This window comes from Solenopsis invicta, chromosome 3, assembly GCF_016802725.1.
Source record: "Solenopsis invicta isolate M01_SB chromosome 3, UNIL_Sinv_3.0, whole genome shotgun sequence".
Classification (NCBI taxonomy): Eukaryota; Metazoa; Arthropoda; class Insecta; order Hymenoptera; family Formicidae; genus Solenopsis; species Solenopsis invicta.
Genome location: NC_052666.1, coordinates 12182237 through 12196052, shown reverse-complemented (window position 1 = coordinate 12196052; position 13816 = coordinate 12182237). Strand labels below are relative to the sequence as shown.

The 13816-nt window shown below is 33.1% G+C and overlaps 1 protein-coding gene across 1 annotated transcript; it reads left to right on the top strand.

Moving 5' to 3' along the window:
* Window positions 1-2937: 2937 nt before the first annotated feature.
* On the top strand, window positions 2938-4731 carry LOC120357401 (zinc finger MYM-type protein 1-like). The gene is made up of 2 exons (XM_039447588.1): window positions 2938-3088; window positions 3611-4731. The coding sequence occupies exons 1-2, from the start codon at window positions 2938-2940 to the stop codon at window positions 4729-4731; spliced, it is 1272 nt and encodes a 423-aa protein (XP_039303522.1).
* The last annotated feature ends 9085 nt before the right edge of the window (window positions 4732-13816 follow it).

Below are 13816 nucleotides of genomic sequence, written 5' to 3'. Positions count from 1 at the left end.
ATTGGCATTTGCCAATCGTCACTTAAGTAAGCCTCAGGAAGAGTGGGACAAATGGATTTGGTCGGATGAAAAGGTATGTTCCCCTTCGTCAAGATTTAAATTTATTTTTAATACAATAGGTAACTTTAATAATGATTGCGTTTTTCACAATTTTGTTATATAGGTTTTTTCTTCTGTTAAGGACAGCAGATTACATGTGTGGAGACCCAAAAGCGCACGACTTCAGCCACAGTACGTCGTCCAAGAACACCATAGTTTTTTGCAGAATTTTGTGCAGTTTTTGGGAAAACATGAGTGCTGCAGAAGTAATGGAATTCCATCAGGCCACGGCACGTATGAGAGCTCCAGAATATATCAACATTTTGGAGAATGTCATGCTCCCCAGTGCGCGAGCGAGATTTCCGGCGAATCAATATCCTAATATCACATTTGTGCAGGACAACAGAGCTATGCACACTGCCCATATGACACGTGATTGGTTCAATGGTCATCCCAAGATGGAGAAAGTAGATTGGCCTCGCAAATCTCCTGATCTAAAGCCAGTAAAAATTTGTGGGGCATTATAGGTAGAAAATGGAGATTAGGACAGCACAGAACATGAGACGCGTTGATCCAGCACGTAAACGACGTATGGAACCGTCTTAGAAACCAGCCTGAAATATGACAAAACCTATCACTGTCCATGAAAACGAGGCTACAGCGGCTTATCGATAATAACGGTTATTGGATCGACTACTAACTGCTTAGCAAACCTGGTAAAATACAATTACGATTACATTACGATTACGATTACTTTAGCCTAAGCCTGACGCGAATACGATTGCGATTACAAGTTATCGATTAAAATATCATGATTACTGAAAAAAATCGCAAGAAATCGTATGTAACCGTAAGTAATTGTTTTCTCTAAAATATGATTCAAAATAATTGAATATGATTGAGAAATATCTTATATGGAGGAAAGTCACCAATACCGGCGTTGCTTTTTAGTAGTATTTCTTAAGCTGGAATTTACAGTCGTAAATAATATTTAATCTTTGCTGAAGTATTTCAATTCTATTTTTTTGCTGAAGTGTCTAAAAATTTAGCTGCATACAGATCTGAAAATAATTTTGTTGGACCATTGAAATAATTATGAATGATGTTCAAGCATGATGAACAAGGCTGCAAAAAATTTCAATATTCTAGTAATTAGCTTGAGTGTCCTATACATAATTATTTTGATGATCCAACAAAATTATTTTCAAAACTGTATCTATTTTTAGATGCTTTAGCAAAACCGTTTTTTTTTAGTGTATATAAAAGTTAAATTAAGTTAGATTCATCTAAGCAAACCATCTCAGCAAATTAGGTTTTTATTAGTATTAATATGGTGCAATGTTTAGTTTCCGAAAAATAAGAGGGTGCCACTTTAGAAGGTTTATGCAAGATTGATGACTTGTTTCTATAACATATGATAATTTTCTATAAAAGTTTGAATTAATTTTTAATAAAATAGATAACTCTAATATTAATTACATTTTTTACAATTATAGGTCTTTTCTTCTGCTGAGGACGGCAGACTAGTGTTTAGAGGCCTAAAGGCACAAGATTTCAGTCACAGTATTCACATGTAATTTTTGTAAGGTGGTCCATCAACAAAATCAGGGTGGAAAAAATGTTTGAAAGTTATTTTCACTTTTTTATAATCAAAATTCGCACCGAAAAAAATGTAAAAAATATTTTCATTAATGTCTAAGTGTAATATTAAATTAATACCCAAGTATAATATTATTAATGTCTAAGTGTAATGTCATATATATGAATTAAAAACCTTATGTTATGAAACTATAAAAATTAAAAAATAATTTAGCTATTACTGACTTTTAACTTATGATCAACAAAACATTTTAATATGGAATTTTATAAACAAATAAAATGTTAAAGAGCTAATAAAAATGATTTACCTGCTCATTTTTTGAAAAAAATTAACGAAAAAATGTTATTTTAATTTTTTTAAATCTTGACGCACTTTTTCAAAAAATCTGAAAAAAAATATTTTTTAGAAGTTGGGAACAGAGATTACATGTAATTTTTTTAAGGTGGTAAGTTAACAAAATCATTTTCATCATACAGGCCCTTTGAGGAGAATTATGGGCAACACATAGGGATTCGATCAGTACAGTCAGGACCGGTGCAAGCTACAGTTTGACCAGGCAGTCGCCTGGGGCGACAACTCCGGGGGGGTGCCAAAGACGCCTTAATTTTCTTAAGAAAAAAGGTCATTCCCAGATCTAAATTTTAAAAACATGTATTGCTTAAATATAAAATTCGTTCTTGTGTGTTTTCATTTTGTGGCGGCCGTTCTACTAGGCGCCACCATTTCACGCGTCGGCACTGCGTACGCTCGCGGGCGCGTGTTCGCCAGGCGCCAGTTCGAGCTACCGCCGCGGGGCGGTGACGCGGCCGAGCGCGGCCGTTTTCTCGTGGACAAGATGCATCCAATAGGGAATATAAGGGCGCTCGGAACCGAGACCAGCAGATCTCCTGCTTTTGTGGAATGAGCCCCGTTGTCAGTTCGAATATTCGCTGTAGGAATCATAGTTCCATATTTACCGCTAGGCGGCTGCCAGCGGCTGCGTTTCTCGTTAGAGAAATAGTTCCTCCGATATTATAAGGGACCTCGCTTGATCGGCGTTTACCTTTATCATAAATATCATAATCATTTTTTCATAAAAATGGCTTCGAAAAAATTAAGCGGATCTGCGAACCGTAAACGAAAACTTCGATGGGAGGAAGAAGAAAGTAAATCTGCAAAATCGCTTGCTGCTTTCTTTAAGCCGCAAAGTGATTGTAACTCTAACTTCTCACAAAATGTTACTACAAACCTAACATCTGAAATAAATAAAAATAAAATAAAATTCCATTCACGAATGTAGTACAGCATCAAATGCCGAAATGCATATTATCTTTGATAATTTAGATTCTCAAGAGTCGAATTTAAAAATTGTGGTAGAGGAACCAGTTGCTTCGTCTTCTTCAGGTAGCATTGCAGTTAACGATCCGATCATTAACTATGACGATCCGGCATTTTGGCCTTTTCCGCTTAGTAACACTGTTCGTGACCATATACTGACACTAGATTTAAAACCGCAAATTAACGAAAATAATGTTTTTCCTAAAGATGCCGACAATCGATCGTTCTCGAAATTTTTGTATTATCGAAGCACTGGAAACGGCGAGTCCTATATACGATCTCGGCTTTGCTATTCAAAGAAATTAGATAGAATATTTTGCATTCCTTGTAAACTATTTTTTTGTGACAAAAATAAATCTTCCTTTGCAACAACTGGAAGTAATAAATGGAAAAATATTCATGACTATCTACGATCACATGAAAATTCACCAGAACACCGAAAGAGTTTTGCAAGTTGGTTTGAAGCTTGTCATAGACTTGAATCGCGTCAAACTATCGATCAGAAATTACAGGCAGATATTATTAAGGAGCGTGATCATTGGCGACTTGTTTTAGATCGCTTATGCAATATAATTTTATACTTAGCAACACATAATATTGCACTTCGCGGATCATCCGATCGGTTATTTACTAAAAATAATGGGAATTTTTTAGGTTTGGTAGAATTACTAGGAAAATATGACGTCACTATGCATGAGCATCTCCGACGCATTTCATCCCAAGAAACTCATGTTCATTATTGCAGTAACACTATTCAAAATGAAATTATCACTTTGATGGGATCAAGTGTTAAAAACACAATATTAGATCGTGCCAGGCAAGCAAAATACAGTATAATTTTAGATTGTACTCCTGATTTGAGTCACACAGAACAACTTTCTGTTACAATACGATTTGTCGATGTATCCAGTGATGTGTCCCCCAAAGAACATTTCATTACTTTTCGAGCAGTTCATGAATCGTCTGATCAGTCCTTGTTTGATATAATTTTAAAGGTATTAGAAGAACTCAATTTGGATATTAAAGATTGCAGAGGACAAGGCTACGATAATGGGTCCAACATAAAAGGAAAGAATAAAGGTGTTCAAGCTCGTATCCTTCAAATTAATCCAAGAGCTTTCTTTATGCCTTGCAGTTGTCACAGTTTAAATTTAGTTATTAGTGATTGTGCAACTTCTTGTACCGAGTCTGTTAGTTTTTTCGGAGTTATTCAAAAAATTTACACACTCTTTTCAGCTTCTGTTGGAAGGTGGAAAATATTAACTGATACTGTGCCAGCTTTTACAGTAAAACCACTTTGTACAACCCGGTGGGAGAGTCGTATCGAGTGTTTAAAGCCGTTGCGCTACCAAGTTATTGAAATACATGATGCTCTGCTAACATTACGTGAACACGGTTCCTCTGATCCTGCAATTAAGCATGAAGCGCAAACCCTCGCGTCACAATTATGCGATTACAATTTCCTTGTTATGCTCGTTATCTGGTACGATATTTTGTTTCGTATCAATATTGTGAGTAAATCTATGCAATCAAATACAATGGACCTCGGATCCGCCGTTTCGCTCATGGAATCTTGTGCCGAATATATAGAAAATTATCGACTTAATGGATTTGCTAAAACGTTAGTAGATGCAAAGGAACTTGCTAAAAGTTTAGATGTAGATCCCATATTTGTGCAGAAACGAGTAAATCGAAAAAAACGCATGTTTAATTACGAACATAGTGATGAAACCATGTCTGATCCTCAAAATCTTTTTAAAACAAAGATTTTTTAAGTTATATTAGATACTGCAATAACATCACTCAAAGAAAGATTTAAACAACTCAAGGAATTCCAAGATACTTGGTTCTTCTTGTTTGATATAAGTAAGTTACCCGAAATAGAAGAGTTGAAAAAGTGTTGTTCCAACCTTGAAGATAAACTCAGACACGGGAATAATTACGACATCCTCGGAAATGAATTATATGACGAGTTGCAATCTACTAGTAGTTTAATCTCAAAAAATATTCATGATCCATTGAATGTTCTTAAATTCATAAATCAAAACAACCTGCAATTGGTTTTGCCAAATCTTTGGACGGCATTGCGAATATTACTGACTATACCTATCACAGTTGCAAGTGGAGAACGCAGTTTTAGCAAATTAAAGTTAATTAAAACCTATTTGCGTACATCCACAAGTGATGACCGTTTAAGTGTACTAGCGATATTATCAATTGAGAACGAGATTACTCAAAAAATAGACCTTGCTAAAGTTATAAAAAGTCTATCGGATTTAAAAGCACGAAAAAAATCATTTTGAATATCAACAAATCGGAGCATTCATTTAGATATAAGATATAAATTTACTTTATAAAAATGCATAGAATGAGAGACAAAACATTTGTTAATTAAAAATATAAATAATTCATAAAAAAAACAAAATATAAAAAACCATAATATATAAAAAAAACAAAATATTAAAAAAATATTAAAAATATAAAATACAAAAAAAACGAAAAAAACCTTCTCGTTTTACATCAACCTTAACGCGGTGAGAGGGCTTTAAACCAATAGATGTAATACATGAAATAAATTGATTGGTTAGAAGTAAAAACAACTAAAACATATAACGTTAAATTATAATATTAATTATTGTAATAATTACTATAAATATATATAAGTTACGATTTTAGAATTATACCATACAAAGAATATAGATTTATCTATAGGGCGCCATATTTTACCACTTGCCTGGGGCGCTTGCTTAACTCGCACCGGTCCTGAGTACAGTACTCGAAACGCGTTAATTCAGCACATAAACCACGTATGGTACAGCATTCGCGACAAACCTGAAATATGCCAGCACCTATCGCTGTCAATGTGAATCAGGCTACAGCGTGTCAGCGTTAATAACAAAGACTATTAGATCGATTACTGTTTAGTCACGGTGTCCAGCGATCCTTGAATGTCCATGAATCCTGGAATTGTCCTGGAATTTAATGTATCCTGAAAAACCCCTGGAATTTCAAAACTGGCCTGGAATTTTTGTCATTTTCCTAAAATTTGATGTCTCAAATTATAAAATAGATTATAGCAGAAAAATTATCGTATTAATTATTAATTTTTAATTATAAAAATAATATTATTTATTACATTAATTTTTAATTTTAAATTAATAATTTTGCTAAAACGGAAAAATTTTAATAAGAGGGAGTTAAGAGGATGCTAAAGTAACAAGAGAACTTGCTTTATGTCGGTACTGCAGATTGCTAGTAAGAATCTGCGGAATCTGCCGAACTCCGATCGCCGTAACAGCGCCATCTATACGCGAAAAATGTTACTCAATGGTAAATTACCGACATTTTTAATTTCGTCTTATATTACCATCGATTCAGGACATGTAGGCAGGAATGGTGTCCTTCAACGCGCGGCGCATATTTGCTACACATATACGCGAAGCACACACATACATACATGTATTGAGAACATATGAATACATGCATACGTAGTAATTTTTTGGTACATCTATGTTAGAATGTAAGTTTCTCCTTACGAGGATATTATCACCATGTGGCCAAATATCTGATTTTCGGTCGGAAAATGATAACGCTTTTGACAAGCGCTCATACAAATTTTCGACCGCTTTTGTTCTCTCCAGACTTGCCATTCAAAAACCAAACAGATAATCGTGATTATGTACATAAAAATATATGCACGTTTACGTTTTATTTTCACAAAACACCGATTTTTACAGAGAGCTTTCAGAAAGGTTTCGATCTTTTACATTTCATGTGCAATATTTCTGAAAAGATTCTGCAACATGTCATGAAATGTTTCGTAAGAACGCAACCAACTTTTTTGTCATTTCTGATTATAGTTTACAAATGATACAATCAATATGGATTAAAATAAGTATCACCCGCTACATAGATGCTTCTGACATTTATTTTGTCAGTACCATCAAAACGGATACTTTTGTTATCAATATCATTCAAAAGAACGCTTTCGATTCTTTTAAAATGCACCTATATTATGTTATACTGCTTATGTCTTTGTCATTTCAATCGAGAAATTTATTTTCAGTATATTTTCTGTTTCCATAGTGCTAAAAGTACATAATAAAAAAAATATTTTATTATATTGACAATATAGAATAGGTCCCTCCAATTCCCGTGAGAACGCAACCAATATTTTTCTCATCTCTTCGATTATAATTTACAAATAATTATTTTTGTAATACTGTCAAAATTGATTTTTCTTATTTTTATTAAAATTAAATCGTCCGGTATTGATGCTTCTGACATTTACTTTGCCAGTATCATCGGATAGGACATTTTCTTTGTTATCAACGTTATACGAAAAGATGCTTTTGATTCTTATTAAAATATACTTATATTATGTATTAATATCTTTGTCATTTCAATCGACAAATTAATTTTTAGTACTTTTTTTATATCAAGAGTACTAAAATTACATAATAAAAAATATGTTTAATATTGACAATATAGAATGGGCCCCTCCAACGCTCATTCTCGTGAAAACGCAACCAATATTTTTCTCGTCTCTCCGATTATAATTTACAAATAATTATTTTTTGTAATAGAAGTTCTGCTGATTTTTGTTAGAATCAGAATCGTCCGTTATAGAGGCTTTTGGTATTTACTTTGCCAGTACCATCAAAACGGACGCTTCGATTTCTATTATATTCAGTACCTTCAGAACACACGCTATGCTATATCCAAATAAAAGCTTTTATCTGCTTGGAAAAGGTAGCAGATTACTAACTAAGAATCAAAAGCGTTCTTTCGAATGGTATTGATAACAAAAATAACCGCTTTGATGGTACTGACAAAATAAATGTCAGAAGCATCAATGGCGAACGATACTTATTTTAATCAAAAGAATACATTCTGATAGTTTTATTTGTAAATTATGTACATAATTACGGTTATCTGTTTGATTTTAGAATGGCGATTCTGCAGAGAACAAAAACGGTTCGGAAATTTGTCTTAGCAGTCTTATCATGAGAGAATACTTTATAAAAAGTATAAAACAGAGCTCGGCAAGAAATGCACATTTCGCCCGATTTTCAGTTGACTCCGCCTAGCGCTCGTCCCTTACCTCGACGTCCTGCGCGCAGCCAACGAGCCGCGCGAGGCTCAGGACCGTGTCACCTCGCGACTCGCGACCGTATCGTGTCACCGGTCATCGGACCTCGAATACATATTTTTAATAGAGTTGAGCAAAAATTCACAACCTGTGAATTAGTCACTGATAATAAAAATTCACGTTCACGACCTGTGAACAAATATGAAAATTTACTGTGAATAGTGTGAATGAGACTTTTGGCTTTCCGCACTGTCGGGTAGTCACCAAATTAAAAAATTATACATTAAAATGCGCAATTAAAGATTATTTGCAATGCAAAGTACAAATTAGAATCTAAGATTTATTAAATAAAAGTTTTATTTTACGTTTTTTATAATATATAATATATATTATAATATATAATATATAAGATTTATTAAATAAAAGTTTTAGTTTACGTTTTTTATAATATATAATATGTATTATAAAAAACGTAAACTAAAACTTTTATTTAATAAATCTTAGATTCTAATTTGTACTTTGCATTGCAAATAATCTTTAATTCCGCATTTTAATGTATAACTTTTTAATTTGGTGACTACCCGACAGTGCGGAAAGCCAAAAGTCTCATTCACACTATCCACAGTGAATTTTCATATTTGTTCACAGGTTGTGAACGTGAATTTTTATTATTAGTGACTAATTCACAGGTAGTGAATTTTTGCTCAACTCTATTAAAAATATGTATTCGAGGTCCGGTGACCGGTGACACGATACGGTCGCGAGTCGCGAGGTGACACGGTCCTGAGCCTCGCGCGGCTCGTTGGCTGCGCGCGGGACGTCGAGGTAAGGGACGAGCGCTAGGTGGAGTCAACTGTAAATCGGGCGAAATGTGCATTTCTTGCCGAGCTCTGCTATAAAAAAAGAAAAAAAATAGTATTAAAATTTTTTATACGAGGTATCATAATTAAAAGAAAATAATTGCTTTTCTTAATTTTAAGTTATTTTACAATATAATAAAGAATATAAATAAGACATTAATGTATGAGAATACTTATAATAATAGACGAATAGGAAACATCTTATATAGTCAAAATTTAATCTTACTGTTAATGTTTAATATTTTCTGTTATAAGAATATATTCCACCTTTAATATTTTTTGTATTAAAATCCAGATCTAACCTTACATAAAGTAGGCTTACATAAACACAGGTTTCTACTTATTTGTGTTATTAAATATCGGTTTAAATTTTATTTATTGTTACTTACAACAATATTTTATTATGTCTACATCATATTTCTTCCAAACTTTAAAATCAGGACTTGTGCAGTTTGCTATAAGTGTTGCACTATTTGCTGTTCGAGGCGGCCACCAGCACAGTTGCTTACTATCTTCTTCAAAAAGCCAAGCCGTTGGAATTTCAGAAAATGTTGCATCTGATATAAACTTGACAACTGCGTATTTATATACAGTATTCATCTTGTGCAATAAAGACTCGTCAGCTTTGAAAAACTGAATGAATTAATTAAATCATTATTAATGTGTGAAAGTACATTATAAATTAAACAAAAATTTTCTCGAACAAAAATCTTAATATCATCTGTAATATTATATAAAAGTAGTAATATTAGTTACAGTATTACTGAGAATATTGTTAGAAAAGAAATAAATCAGAAAAATAAAATTGTAATTAAACCACTTCGGATCAGATATGCATTCCTGTCAATGTCCCGTTGTAATATCTTAACAGTGTCCAAGAACTCCTTGCCTACAGTGGATACCTGGGTGATGGCTTCCGTTAATTGACTAGATGTCCCCTTTTCATCTTCTCCAAACTTGGTTGGGCTATGAGGTAACCAATCCTGTAAATCTGTATTATACCTATCAATATTAACTATCTCCTTAGAACTAGTAATCCTGGACATTGCTAAATTATTACTAGCTTCCATGAAGACTGATATCTTATTAGTGTTAGTGATACTCTTTGGCATTGAGAGCAGGAACATTGTATTAGTAAGTTCAGGTGGCGGATCAATAAGATGATCCTATCTATCATTAAACCATTTATCGAGTTCCTCTTGGTAGTTAGTGGGTCTGATAGTTGACCTGCCTAGAATGTAATTGATAGTGATGAGATCTACAGTGTAAAAGTTGGTATTAGTGTTGGTCGGGCTCTTGTATTGTGATGGGTTAGCTGAGGATGATGATGGCCGGTTAATTGATAAAGGAGGATTGTTACTCAGGCTAGCATGTGGTGTAAGTTGAGCTTTAGTCTTTGGTTACTTCTTGGATGTTTTCACTGTCCTCTCCTTGGAACCTGCTAGTTCAGTGTGAGACTGACTTGTGGATGGCTTGGGTGGGGCTGGGGTTGCTTTGTCTAGTGTCTTTGTTTTTTCTTTGGTTTGTTGTCGTGTGCTTCTCAGCTCTATTTGTGATGCTAATCTCTTTGGAGTATTGGGGTAGTGAGATCTGGGATGACTTGATGGGGACTGAGTTAAACCAGCATCTTCGCTTGTTCGTTTTTGGGATTGTATGTCCATATCAAAAGAAGATCCTTCCTTAAATTCTTCGAACCTAATCAACAATGAGTGTAGTTATTGTATCCGAGGATCAGAGGAGAGCTTGGAGGACGGACTGTGGGACGTGCTCATGTCGATGATGGTTTCTTTTATATCTTTTATTCCAATATGAATCATTTTTATAAGGTTACAATCTTATTCATATTCGATTACAGTCTAAATATTGTAATATAACATTTAATTATGACATTTTTCAATACAACTTACCTCCTAGAAACATTTTGAACTAAAATATCCTAATTAGTATTATCGCATCTAATTATTTTATGATACAAAAACCACAGATTGAAGCGGTATTGTTACATAAGAATCAATTTCTTGCATAAGTTTAATTTTTAAATATTTCCTTTTTATTTGCATCGCTGGAACTTGTATAATTTCTGCATTAGTAGTATTTGATATTACAAATATACCAAGTCTTTCTAAGGAACATGGAGTATCAAAGAAAGATTTTAGATTTAAAAATCGTTTCGCACGTATGTATATTATACCATTCTCTCCCAGTAAAGCCAAAACAAAAACCACAGATTGATCTGTTAGTGCAGCACAGTTATCAATATCATTTGTTCCAATTGTAAAAGATTCAAAACGCAAACCAAAAATTTCGTTTTTTTATAAATCACAACTGGATATTCCTCTATTTCATATGGTTGTATTGGAAGTTTCAATTCTTCAGAAATACGATTAGATATCTCCTGTAGAGGCATTCTAGATTTATGCAATTTTCTTTTAATTTTCAGCATATAATTTTTGTACTTGAAACAACTGAAGTTATCTAAGCATCCAAAACTTTCAACGTCCTTGGCAAGGTGAATAAGAATGTGAATATTATGGGAAATATATTTTTCTTCATAAATAGTACCGTAATTTAAAACAAACCATAATAATAAATGTGCATATTCAATAGGAGTCACACACAGTTGCGGATCAGTCAATATTCTAATAGCAACACTCAGAGATATAAAATGATTGTAGCGAAGAGGAAATAACACTGACTTCATAACTATACATCCAGTATACAGCAAAAATTGTCGGAATTCTGTAGCCTTCCATTTATCAACATCATTTAAATCTCTAGGTTTCCTTTTAAATTCAGATGGAATATACGTTTTAATCGCGATTAAATGAAATGAAATTGATTTTACGTTTTCTGTTGATAGTCGTATATGTTTACTTCCTCTGACCCAAATCTGTAATAATCTTTTTACGACACCCAAGCAAACAAGATGCATATAGTCTATCGGTATTTGAGATACCATTCCAATGTTGAGTTTTTCTAATAGACTATCCCCTATGTGATGTTCGATCTGTGTTCGATTCTTGAACGAGTCGTTTGTACGCAAAATGTTATTAGTTTCTGGATAAATAACTCTATTATGTACGAAATCACTTTCTTGAATGCACTTTGAACGTGAAAAATATCCGGTGTGACCTTTAGTGTACGTAATGAACGATTTAGCTGGTGCATCACATAATATTGCGTTAAGTTCAATTGTATATCTTTTGTTATTAACAGTTATGCCTGTTTCTGAGAGTTGGATGTATTCATTAATAAAATCCGTAAGAAACTTGTTTGCGTCGTTAGGTTTGGACGTTCCATAAAATAAACCAATTATAAATGGAGATGTGTACGTATTAATTTCTGTAATAGATCCCATAATGGGCCAGAATTGACCGCCCGAACTTTTTAAAATTGGTAAACCATCCACATTTATATCAAATTTTACGTTATCTTTTATAAATTTAAAATATACTTGTATGGATCGTTTCAAACCAGACAATAGACCAAAATGTTTATAGCGACCAATTGCCAGAGACTTAATGTCTACAGACGCATTTCGTGGAGTTGAAAGTAGAAGCCTTACATCTTTAGGTAATTCTGTATGGCCATGTTTCCTCAGAATTTGCAGTAATTTATTTGCAGTGATATGTGAAACGGTACATTGAATTATTAATCTTTGTAAATCTTTTTGTAAACTTGTCTGAATACATTCTGTCGATTCAGGGATAGCATCTTAAATATCATCATTATGATCGTTGGTACTTTTTGTTTCAGAGGGCAATTGTGCAGATAATTCGTTGCTTTCTGAATCAGACTGCGATTGTACAAACAATTCATCACTTTCGTTTTGATTTGGCCATGTTGACTGGAAGATATATCATTGAAATTTTCGAAAGTAACATCTATTTCTTGTAGCGATGCAATATTTGATACAGTGCAATGTGATACAGATGGATTTGAGTAATAACTTAATTCTTTAGTAATTAACTGATTTTTTCGCCTTTTCGATAAATGTACAAAATCCTTAAACATGATGAAAGTGACCTGTGCGTTCAATAAAAATAAATTTTGAATAAATATCAATACTGCCCAGATAGCCAAATAATTGCAAGTTGTCGGCAACTTGTGACAAATATTCTCATTAATTAGCAGCAAAGAAACAGAAGGGGGTATCTTCTTATCATTACGTTCTTGCCAGCGATAGTTTTTAAAATATAATACCGACAAGTTTCCAACAACTTATCAGCATTATACTTATCACACCGTTCACATAGGAAATCGCGTACCGTTACATATTAATATTGCATTATTATTATTAATAAATTAATGTTTTTAATATTGATATTATGTGATTACGAATATTTTAATACAGGGTGATGCAGATACATACAGGACGCACAAATGGTTGCATACGGCAGGAGCCACGGGCAGGCAGGGTCAGTAGGTAACGACGGCATACACATATACCGGTATAATCGTTATCGATCGAGTGGATCGCGCGCATTTTTATCAATTTATCAATTTTATGACGGACTTGCAATCACTGCAATTATTATATAAAAGGAGAAAACAACAAATAAAACAATAAATAAAGATAAAAAATTAAATTTTAAAGTGTTATCACATTAAAAAAAGATAAACAATAAAACTTTTCTTTTCTCTTCTTTACTTTTCGCGCTTATTAGCGTTTTCAATTTTGATAAAATTTTTAAATTGCAAAAGATTGCTAGCAAAATTAATTTGATATTCACATCCTTGAATGTTCGGAATGTTCTATAAATATCGCCAATGATAATTTATAATTGATAGAAGATGATATTGTTTATTTCTAAGATGCGAGATAAAAATATTAAGGGCACAAGGAAGTATTTCAATCAAAAACTTTTTTTAAATTTTAATGAAAACAATTTATTAAACTATTAATTT

What these genes read in the sequence shown, in the direction of transcription:
- LOC120357401 (XM_039447588.1), top strand. Translation starts at nt 2,938, where the DNA reads ATGCATATTATCTTTGATAATTTAGATTCTCAAGAGTCGAATTTAAAA. An exon ending in ATTTTGGCCTTTTCCGCTTA is followed by an intron (nt 3,089 to 3,610) that starts GTAACACTGTTC and finishes GGAATTTTTTAG; the next exon opens with GTTTGGTAGAATTACTAGGA.